At 48.9% G+C, this 11,571-nt stretch overlaps 1 protein-coding gene across 1 annotated transcript; it reads right to left on the bottom strand.

Moving 5' to 3' along the window:
* Positions 1 to 3,069: 3,069 nt before the first annotated feature.
* On the bottom strand, positions 3,070 to 4,035 carry POU4F2 (POU class 4 homeobox 2). The gene has a single exon (XM_035113181.2). The coding sequence runs from the start codon at positions 4,033 to 4,035 to the stop codon at positions 3,070 to 3,072; it is 966 nt and encodes a 321-aa protein (XP_034969072.2).
* Positions 4,036 to 11,571: the final 7,536 nt, after the last annotated feature.

The raw sequence follows: 11,571 nt of genomic DNA, 5'->3' as shown, positions 1-11,571 counted from the left end.
CAGTCTCTCATAGGCCACAGACCCGGCTCCAGAATGGCAATGACAAGAAGACTTCATTTTATCATCCTAACACCATTTTAGGGGGAATGTAGATAAGCTCACCAGAGCCTTAAAATTCCAGCAGAAAACAGCTCCCCCCCTCCCGCCGCCCCCTTCAAACTCGCTACATCAAAGACGTGTCTCCTTAGGCAATAAGGTTGCCAATTTGCACACCTCGGTTTGATTCCAAGGAGACACAGAACACCAGATACAAAGCTTTCTATGGGCTGCTAGTTCTTTTTCAGGACAGCATAGTTCTGTCGGGTATTTATATAGCTCCTTCTGGGCGATCTTTTGATCGCAAGGCATCATTTAAATTTAGCTCTTGATCCGGGGCAATTCGTGGCCGCTTATCAAACCCAAGGTGAGCTACAACAGCGGTTTGTCTGTAGGTGGTGGGGTGAGGGAAAGAAAACCTGCTGTCCTTTTTTCAGATCTTTCCCTGGGGCATATTCGGTCTTCCCACAGAACTGTGTATTGTTATAGGTTAGGAGCACATGAAAAGTTCTCCACCTAAACATCTTGTGGAAACCTTTGCACTCCTAACCTGCCAAACCCTGTGCATTTTCATTCGGAAAGTAGCCTGTGCTCAGTAGGGCCTACTTCGTATTAAGTCTGTTTAGGATTGCAGCAGCCTACATTTGAATCTTGACTCCGCTATTGGTTAGATTTGTTTAGCTCTGATGCTGCAGCTGATCCCCCCCCCCACAATGTCTTTGAAGCACTTTAAGCAGTACAGGAAATGAGGACAAATAAGCGGGCAAGCCTTTCTCTTCTTCTTCACCCCCTCTCTCCTCTCCTCCTCCCCGGTTCTGTCTGTCTCTTGATCTTGCTGCTTATGCGCTTGGCACTGCGGTGGTGGCGCTGAGCTCTGGGGACTCAACCTGCCCTCGTCATCATTCCCAGAGCCCAGCTACGAAGACGGGCTAATTGAATAGCTCCCTTCCAAAGTCCCTGAGCTCCATAGTCATTTTCCATGCCCCGGGTTTTTGCAATCTGGCAATCTACAGCCACAATACACTAAAGCCCATCAAGGAAATGCTGTAGATTTACATAAGATGCACAGGAGTAAAGCGATAAAGTAATCCTTGCAAGGTCCAGAAAATAAATGCCAATACAGAGATCTGTGGATCATCCAGTTCTCTCCTAGTCTGAATACACGCCAGGAGTTTGAAATACTTTGGGTCAATAGAAAGGACTACTCAAAGAAATAACTCATACCTTGACTAGCTGATCCTAAACCCAATGAACTGAAAGTAAGTCCCACTGATCCCAGTGAAATCTGTTTCCAAAGAAGTGAGTTCGAATTACGAAAGTGGGGGGAAGGAACTCGGGAAACAGGGTTTTTTTGTCAATAAAACGTTAAAATCTTTTTTTTAATGAAAGACAATTCAACAACATTTTAAATAAATCAATACATTACCATAATAAATAAACTTTCTATTAACAAAACCAAAGAAATCGTCATAATGTACAGAAGTAGGACTTCAAGGAGCCTTTCGAACATAACAACAATGCAGCGAAATCTGTAAGAATATAACTGTATGTGCGTCAATTCTGAATGAATTATTTACAATACACAACGGTACCACAATCTAAGTACCTCGGGGAGGGTTTGTTTCAAAAGAGTTGTACCGAACAATGTGAATTTACAAACAGTGCATTCTCCCTTTTATCTCTTGCGCGCCCGATCTCTCTCCCTCTCCTTCTCTCTCCCTAATATCGTTTTGGCTTTTTCTACAAACAAAACCTCCAAAAATAATGCAAAAGAGAGAGAAAAAGACCCTCTAGCAATCAAAGGAAATAAAGAGTAACTAGGAGACCCGAACACTGAGGAGAAATAGCGTTGAAATCTAGAACAGATAGCTACTTAGATGAAAGGAAATCTAAAAGCAACAGAACCCACCACCCTGTCGCCTACTCAAGGGGCATCTTTTTAAGCAGCGTGTGGTGGGGACGATCTGGGGAATCCCCCCATTAAATATGTAACGCAGTCAACAAATACCTCCTTGGACAAGTGAGTCATTCTACACAAGCAACGCAGGACAGCCACTATAGAGTGAGAACGCCTTACAAATATTTGCTGGAGAAACAGTTTCAATTCAGGTGAAAATATACAGATGGCCAAAAGGATTCCTCCTTTTCAAATAGTAATAAAACGTTTAAAGTTCGTAATGGCTACCAACCAACGGAAAATAATGAATTTACACTAACCATACTTTTTTCCTTTTAACTTTTTTTATCTAGATTTTGATGAAAGAGGTGCAATTAATTAGGATGAGCACAAAATGAAGTTACTAGAGAGATAAATCAATAATTTACAAGGGATTGTTTGGCAGTAATCTAATAATAGCTCTTAAAAGATCTGTGAACACAGCAGGATCAGCGCTTTCCTTCCACATTGTCACTTAAGAGAAGGAAACAGATAATAGCCACAGTAAAAATATATATATATTTATAATATGCAGTGTAATCACAGAAAACCCGCCATCTTATTTTTTAAAAAAATCAAAATACTTTTGAGAAGCCTCTCTTATGGTATAAGTTTCAACTCTAGATTAAAGTTTCAGTCTCTCTAATCGGTTTATTATTATTTTTCCTGAAAAATAGCTGCAAAGGGTACTCTTACATCTGAACAAAGACGATGTCTTTAAGAATAAAAACAACTCTTACTTGATACGTCTTCGGTCCTTTATAAAGATTTCTTATCTGCTTTCACACAATCAGTCTGTCTTTGATGCCTGCTCAAAAAGTCTGAGCTTTCAAGTCCAATGATTTCTGCTGCCAGCTTTCTCAACTTGACAGTTTACTTCTCCAGTCAAAGTCTCTCTCTCTGTCTGTCTGTCTCTCTCTCTGTGTGTGTGTGTGTTTGTCTCAGTCTGACCCTCTTGATGAACTCTGGCCTCTTCCTTTCTCTTCCGGAAATAGAAGGAGAAAAGTCTCCTTGAAATGTTAGTGTTTACTTATTATTTTACTTTTCTGGGTCTTTTTTTATTTAAAAAATTCTAAGCAGAAAGGTTTCCAAAGATTCTAAATCCCAGCGGAATATTTCATCCGTTTCTGCTTCTGTCTCTGGTTACAGAACCAGACCCGAACCACGTTCTTCTTGAGGTCTAATTTCTCCGCGATGGCCGCTATTTTTTCCGAGGAAGGACGCGGCTGGATGGCGAAGTAGGCTTCCAGGGACCTCTTTTCCGGAGCCGCGATAGAAGTGCGTTTCCTCTTCTTCTCTGCCCCGTTGAAGAGCTCCGGCTTGGTGAGCTTCTCCCGGTGCGATTTCTCCGCCTCTTCCAGCCAGGCTTGTAGGATGGGCTTGAGGGCGATCATGTTGTTATGGGACAAGGTGAGCGACTCAAACCTGCAGATGGTGCTTTGGCTTAGGGATCCCACGCCGGGGATCTTGAGGTTCGCCAGGGCCGAACCCACGTCCGCTTGGGTCACCCCCAGCTTGATCCTCCTCTGCTTGAACCGCTCGGCAAAGGCTTCCAAGTCCCGCGGGTCCGCGTCCACGTCGCTCATGCAGCCCATGTGCGAGGGCAGCCCGTGGGCGTGGGCCATGCTGAGAGCCGCCTGGTGCATGGGGTTCATGCTGGCCATGTGGGGAGCGTGGCCCGGCGTGGAGACCACCGAGCCGTCGGGGCCCGTCATGGCACCCAGCGCCAGCCCCGGCGTGATGTGTTCCAAAAGCTCCCCTTCCAGCGCCTGGTGGGGTTGGTGGTGGTGGTGATGGTGGTGGTGGTGATGGTGGCTCCCGGACAGGGCTGAGGGGTGGGAGATGGGCACCGAGGAGGAGGAGGCGGCCGACGTGCAAGGGATGGTGTTCATGGTGTGGTAGGTGGCGTCGGGCTTGAAGGGGCTGTGGTGCGGCGGGTGGTGGTGGTGGCTCTTGCCGGGCGAGACGATGTCCACCGCAGCCAGGGCTTCTGCGCGGGCCAGCAGGCTCTCGTCCAGACCGCCGAAGATGTTGCTCTGCAATTGCAAATAGAAGGCACACATTACTGCTGCCAAGAGGGAATTCGCCTCCTTGCTCCTCGGGGTGCCATCCGAGGCAGCCCAGCCCTGCTCAGAGAGAGAGACAGAGAGAGAGACAGAGAGAGCTAGAAAGAGGGAAATGAGGAGAGAGAGAGAGAGAAAGAGAGAAAGAGGAGAGAAGAGAGATAGAAATAGGGAAAGAGAGAGAGCTGGAAAGAGGGAGAGAAATGGAAAAAGAAAGGTATGGAAAAAGGGAGGGAGAGAGGCAGAGAAGAAGAAGAGGGACGAAAGAAAGAAGGAAAGAGAAAGTGGGAAAGGAAGGAGGGCAGAAAGAAGGGGAAAGAAGCAGGAGGGCAGTCAGGCAACTCTCTCTCTCTCTCTCTCTCTGACGCTCACCATCACCCCCTACCCCCAGCCCGGCTCGGCAGCAGCATCGCAGGTCGTAAAAATTCATGGCAGCCCCTTGGAAGACTGCGCTGAGTTTGGGGAGGGCGGGAGGCGCGCGGGGCTGATTTGCTGCCTGGCCATGAAATAAACATGCCGGCCCCTAGGCTGCCCCGTTTCAACCCTTCCCGCCCGGCTCCCTCACTCGGGAGCGACGGAGCGACCTACCGGCGGGGTGGGCAGGCAGGCGCGGCGCAGGGCCTCCGAGGTGCTGTTGCTGCTGGTGGTGCTGCTGGGCGCGCTGCTGCGCCCGCCCCCGCTGCCGGCGTTAGAGATGCTGGGCGAGCTGGCCGACGGCACGGAGGCGGCCGCCGACGAGGTGCACGGCGACGAGGAGTGCAGGGCCGAGTACTTGGCCTCGTGGAGGCCGCCGCCGCCACCACCTCCGTGCGCCATGCCGAAGGGCTGCTTGCTGTTGAGCGACATCATCATCATGGTGGCCGGCGGGGTGGGGAGCAGCCAGGAGCCGGCGGGAAACGCGAAGAGGCGAAGAGGCGGGAAAAGGCGCGAGGAGAAGTTGCTGCCTCAGCGGCCGCCGCCACCGCCCCGTCGGACTGAGGCGCCTCGCCGGCTCTCGCGTCCTGTGCTTGCCCCTTCGGCGAAGCCTCTTCCTCTCGCCACTCTCCGCCGTCAAACTGCCCCCTCAGCCGCCTCGCCGCTGGCTTTTTACTCGCCTTGCCCCCCCTCTCGCTGCCTTGTCACTAGGACCCCCCCAACTCTTTGGGGAAAGTCCCTTCCCTTCCTCCTCCTCCTCCTGCCCCTTCCCTGCTAGTCCTCCTTGCCTGCCTTCCTCTCCTCTCCTCAGCGCCCCTCCTTCTCCTCCCCAGCGCCTCCCCCTGAAGCGCCAGAGCCCCCCTTGTCCCGCCCGCCCTCCGCTGCTCCCGGCGCCCCAAGAAGCCCGCTCCCCGCCCAGCCTAGCCTCCCTCAGCTTGGAGCCCCGGCAGCTGTTGCTCAAACTGGAGCAAGAGCCCCGAAGCGCTGCCTTCTTTCTTCGCCGCCGGCTTCCCCTCCCTGCCCGCCCAGCAGCAAAAAGGGGGGGAAATGCTGGAGGAGCGCTCTAGCCTCGCCCTATTGTTCCTTCCTCGGCGGCTGGGACGCCGCCTCAGCGTTGGGCTGCAGCACACCTTGGCCTGGCAGGTGCCTAGCGCGAGCAAGCGAGACCTCCGAGTAACTGGGCTGAGCGAGTCTTTCTGTCTCCCTCTGTTTCTCTCTGCTCGTCGCCCATTGGACGCGGGCGAAGCCGGGGCTGACAGGGCGAGACGCATGCGTCCTGCGAGAGAGCGTGCGCGTGCGACTGCCGAGCAAGGGGCTGGTGGAACGCGAGGAGGAAGCTCGGGGAGGGAGACGGAGGTGGGAGCGAGGGATTGTTTTAGGTGTGTGTGTGTGTGTGTGTGTGTGTGTGAGAGAGAGAGAGAGAGAGAGAGAGAGAGAGAGAGAGAGAGAGAGAGAGAGAGAGAGAGAGAGAAAGAATGTTAAGAGGGACCTGAAAGGGATATAATCACAAATATGTTGGCAGGATAATGTGTGGAGAGGAGAAGGAAAATGTGTGTGTGAGGGAACACGGTGTGGAAAAGTGCGAGAGAAAATGTCCTGTGGAGAACAAGTGAGGGAGACCTAGTTGTTGGAGAGAGCGGGGGTCCCCGTGAGGCCACGTCGTGGTCCTTTCTGTGGGGCTGAAAGACGGAGGAGAGAGCGGACTGTTTCGAAGCATGGCAGAATGTGTGTGTATTTGTGTCTCTGTGAGAGAGAGATGTGGATTGAACTTTACTGTCCTGGGAGGTGAGCTCTGTGGTTTCGGATAAAAGTGTTTACTATAGTTGTATGTAGATGACATATTTGATCGCGCTTTTTTCTGCCTCTGTGCGGAGTCCATAGAGCAGTGCTGTGAATGTGTGTGTGAATATAATCTAACGTATCTATCTCCCTTGGCTTGTGTTTATACAGTACGTTGAGGCAGCTCCCTGGTAGGGGCTGTTGCAATGTTGTCGCGAGGGGGGTGGGGAGAGACAAGTCTGTCCATCCTTCTTCTTCCACGAGGCGGAGAGAGCGAAGGGAAGGAGGGGTCTGGAAAATGGTGAAATCCTTTCCCTTCGAGTTATTATCATTCATTAGCCACCGCGGAGTGGGGGGGCAGTTTGCCCAGAGAGACTTCACTGCGCAGGTGCAGCAGGAGGACACGCCACGCCACACATCCGCTACCCCAGAGACTGACTGGCACAACTCCCCTGAGTTGCCGCTGGCGCCTGGTTTCTATCCTACCGCGGTGGCTCTTGGGAATTGGAATCCTGCCGCTCTCCTCCTCCTCCTCCGAAGTGGGCGCGTGCCAGAGGGTGGTGCCGTTGCCTCCCCTCGGTCGCTCCCCCGCACCGTCACCTTTGTTTGCCGTTTCCTGCGTCGCGCTCTGCAGGCTGGATGGAGCTGCCCGCCTCCAGGGGCCAGGCGCTGCGGGAGAAGGAGCTGCTTGCTGGAGGGGGTGCGAAGGGCGGGGCAGAGCAGAGCCTGGGACCAGCTGATGGCTCTGGTCCCTGCCAGCCAACAGCCTGTCTGTCTCTCTCGTGCCATTGCTTTTCCGCTTGGCCTCATGCAGGAGTTCCACGTGGGATTTCCACGGGTGCCATGGGCCTCTCCAGGCTAAAGTGACACTAGGGGGAGGAGATGCCCCGAAATGTTCAGACCATCCTCCTCTTTCATCTCTTGCAATCCGGCATCTTAGTGCCACCCAAAGCCGCATGATGGGCTCAGTTCTGAGACCAGCCAGTTCCTTGGCTCTGTCAGTTTTATGATGGATGGGTTTCATATTTAAAAAATATATATATAGGTGTGGGTGGGTGTGTAAAAGAGGGGGAGAGGCTGCTGAGTGACTTTTTTCAATACAGCTGGCCCTTTTGTGTGCCTTAATTTTACACTTGGCGGCTCCAGCAGGTTTCTCACCCCAAACGATAGGCTTTGTAATTTTCAGGGAAATAATAATAATAAAAATAAAAATCCATTGTATCAGCTCTCACTGTCGCCAGCTCAGAGAAATGAAATAAATCAAAGTTAAAAGCTTGAGTATCATTTAATTATTGTGCGAACAGCGCTTGGAAAGGAGTGGAACAACATCTCTAAACAAATTATGGCCGGGCCAGGAAGGAATTATTAGATTGAAATTTCATTTAGGCTCGGGAGACACAGCGCTTCAATATGTAATCTGTTATGCCTCATCTGATTTGTATGCTTAATTCAGCTTGACGAATTTATTAGTTTTCATAATAGTAAAAAAAAAAAGGCAAACCACGGAGCAGCACTATGGGCTAATGCATTGTGTGTACTATAAATTGTATGTAACCGTTGAAAGGCTGAAGTCTATAGAAATCTTTTATTAATGGCAACATAGAAAGGGAGCAGATTCTTGCAAGCCTTTAAGGAGTTCGTGTCAGACCTCCACAGGGCTGTCTCGGTAGGCCATTAACATATCGTCATACTAATTAGGCTACTTCATCAGTGATATAATTTCAAACTTTAAATTATGTTCTAATTAACAAGGGTTGTCCAATTTGCTTAATCTTCAAAAGGCTTTTGGCTTGTCTAATTAGTCTAAACTATTGAGCATCTCAAACGCCTAATAAAAAGATCTGTAGATAATATTTTTGTATTTTCATTGAAAAGTTTACAAGGGACAGTTGAAGGGCAGAGGTGGAAAGCTGGTTTCTCTAGCCATCAGCCATTGGACTGGCCAGTCATATTCCATATTCGTGTTACAGGTAGAGGAATCCTAAGCAGGCAATAGCTGTTTAACATTGCATTTCGGGATACTATTGAAAATAAAAAACAAAGGCTGAGGACAATTATGCTTCCCACAAATCAGCCAAATAGACCTCAAATCAAATTATCTTCTAATTTTCTAACAGATAATTAACAGGGCATTCTCAATTTAGTACTTAGCTCTCAAGTGAACTTTGAGTTTAAAAACCCTCTTTTAAAAATATTTAACCCCCTGTATTGGGTTTAATTACTTGCACTAGTTGTTTTAATGTATGCTGTCACATGGGAGAACTGAGAATGCATATCGTTAATATGAATTAATCTTGATTTTAATAGCAACTGACAACTGATCTCCAAAATGCTAAACACTTGTCACCACTTCCTATGGTAAATAAGGGATTATAATATATTAATGAAATAAAGGGAACACTCGTGAAATAAGTGGGCAAACTTTGTTTGGTGCTACGTTTAGCTAAGATTATTTAAACACTGCAGTCTCCAAGGCCTCCTTTTCCAAAGGTCTGGGCAGAAGGGAAATTACCAAATCCGCGATACTAATGTAGATTAGTCATTCACGCTCTTTTCAGCAAAACCTTCTCCCCTCAACAGTATGCGACCTATATTGTCTGCTATCCTGTGTATAGTTGTGGGGACAAATCCTACTGAAGCAAATGAGACTTAAGCTGCCCAATTCTGCTGGGGAATGGAATTCTTGTCATTAAACAGAGATTCGTCTGTAGTTCTGATATGTAGCTATAAACCCCTTTTTCTCCGTGAGAAAACAGATAGAAACAAACAAACAAACAAAAAACCCAAGTCACCATTCATATAGTTTCCTTCAAGCCCACGTGACAAAAGTCAGGCAAAAGCGGACAACGTAAACAAGGTGCTAACCTTGCAAACATTTTAAAATCTATTAGTCACCACAAAATACTCTGGAACAGATGCGCACCAGATAATGTTATGTAGTTTGCGCTTTGACCTCTGTGAAAGGGTCGAGCCCTGACTCCTGGCCTCTCTAAGATCAGTGGGAAATTGTTCGTTGGATGGGATGTCAAATGCTTGGGAAAGGTTCTCTTGGATAGTCATGAGAAAACAGAGTTGTAGGAGAATTCGGGGGTCTAAAGAGGGGACTGTTGTCTCATCATGAATCTGATTGGGGTTGAACTGACGACGTATCCACGACTTAACAATTTGCCTTCCAAAAGGAATATGTTGTTCTGCATGTTGAAGATGTTATTGTTTTTAAACCCCAAGCAGGAAATTAGGTTGGGTTCCCCACATCAGAGAGTCCTTGGGCGCTTCTGGATTTGGAGGCCTCTTTGTCTAACAGCAGCTTCTGCCACGGACTGGCCTCAGACAGATGTGAAATGCAGCTGTCCCAGAGCAGCGTCAAGCCCTCGGGTACCAGCGCAAGGCTGCCTTCGCGAGCCTTCCAAAGCCATTAGTCTTCCTGCAGGCTCTGCGCACAAATGGACTTGCCTAAATAAAATTAGAGTCCCCCTTTCATTGCCTGACCCACGCAGACATCTGGGGAGAAATCACTGTCGCCTCTCATGTATCCCTGCTCTGATTTATGATTAAAATTTAAAGCAACGCATTCATATTTTACCGAACCTAATGCGCCAGATGAAATTTTAATCCATTAAGATGCAGGCTATACTTTAGGAAGCTCTGCCTTTGTTTTTCAGCAAGGAATAGAGAGTTCGGTTATGACTAGGGCAGTTATTTATCGAAAATGCCGCTGCCCGATTGTCCGATGCCCTCCCTGTTTTATATTAATGAACACACATTGCTTAGCACCTCCATTTCATTTTAGTGCACGGGAATGTTCGTCTGGCGCTGCCTCCCCCCACCCCGCTCAGCCCGGCTTTCCCGGTCAACAAACCTGCTCTGAGATGATTTATTCAAATAATTTGCTCATTTTCTTTGCCTAACACCGACAATCCTATGGGGAGGAATGTTGCGCGGCACGGCTGCCAGGTGATGACAGTTACTGTCTGGTGAAAGAGTCGGAGCTGCGCTCGGAAGTCTCTGCCTGACGTGAGGGAGAACTTTGGAAGGAGTCAGGACCCTGGACAGCGCAGTGCTCTCTTCCTATTGGCAAATGCGAAATGAGAGCAAATAAGCTGCGCACCGCCTTCCAACCCGCAGGAGATCCGTCGCGCTCCATCCTTTCCTTGCGCGCGCGCGCACAAAACATAAACAGGAGTAATCCTGAAGAGAACCACCTCGCCCAACACGCCGGTTCACGCTGAGGCCAGAAGCATCCTCTCAAGGTGCTGTTACCTGAAGACACCTTGGAATATTAAACTAGCACCGAGTGGAGCTTGTTCAGGTCAAGTGTTGCCTCGCAGGATACTAACAGCTAACACAGCCGAGATCGAGAAAACAGGAATGGGCTGTTCGTTGTCTGTTCTGCTGCTTCTGCATGGAAATCCGAAGGCTTGCTTAGAATAGCCCCCCGCTTCCTATTGAGAACCTGCGATTTGAACGGGACTTGGAGAGGTCCGAGTTCAAGTTCATAGTTGAGCATTGGGTCCACTGGAGGTTCCAGGGCAGGTCATCCCCCCCTTTTACAAGTAGGAAATGGTCAACGAGGCGGGGGGGGGGACTTGGCTCAAGTTTGAACTTTTTTTCTGCCATAAACTTTTTGGGCAGCCGTGGGAAGAGCCACAAAGTGTGAGTCTCGGAGCACCTGCTGATAAATGGGTATAATAGCGATCTATTTCACAGACTTTCTGGGAAGGTTTTGAAGACGTTGCGAAGCAGTTACACCCACATTAATTATGCACATTCACTCGGATTCAAGTCCCACTGGGTTCAAAGGAAGTGTGTTTAGGATTGCAGCCTAAGTCTGCAGTTCTAATCTATGCAGGCTTCCTTGGCTGTAAACTTGGCCCCGGTGGGGCTTCCGAATAAACATGCATAGGATTGCACTGCACAGCTGTAGTCCCACGCACAGTTACTTGGGACTGTGTCCGACTGAATTCAGTGCAGCGGGTTACTTTTGAGAAAACATAGTATCAGATTGTAAAGTGCCAAATAAGGAATAAATTCTGCTAATATTTAATCTATGCTGAAATCCGTAATGATTAGTCTCCCTGGACAGAGTTCAGATTACTGAAATTATTTTGCCATCTCTAAACACTGACGAGTTCACCTGTGACTCCTCATGCCTACCTTCTCAAATTGCAGCCAAAATCCAGGTATGAAGGACCAAACACCGCCCCCCCCTTCCTGAGCAAATTGCCCTATATGCACCTTTGCCATATTCAACGTTTACGGCGTCCTCCTGTTGACTTTTGCCCTGAAGCAAGTTCCTCCGAGTTCAGAGGCGTCCTCACGGTCGAAGCTGAATGAATCCCTTAC

This window comes from Zootoca vivipara, chromosome 9, assembly GCF_963506605.1.
Source record: "Zootoca vivipara chromosome 9, rZooViv1.1, whole genome shotgun sequence".
NCBI lineage: Eukaryota > Metazoa > Chordata > Lepidosauria > Squamata > Lacertidae > Zootoca > Zootoca vivipara.
This window is presented reverse-complemented; position numbering and strand designations above follow the sequence as displayed.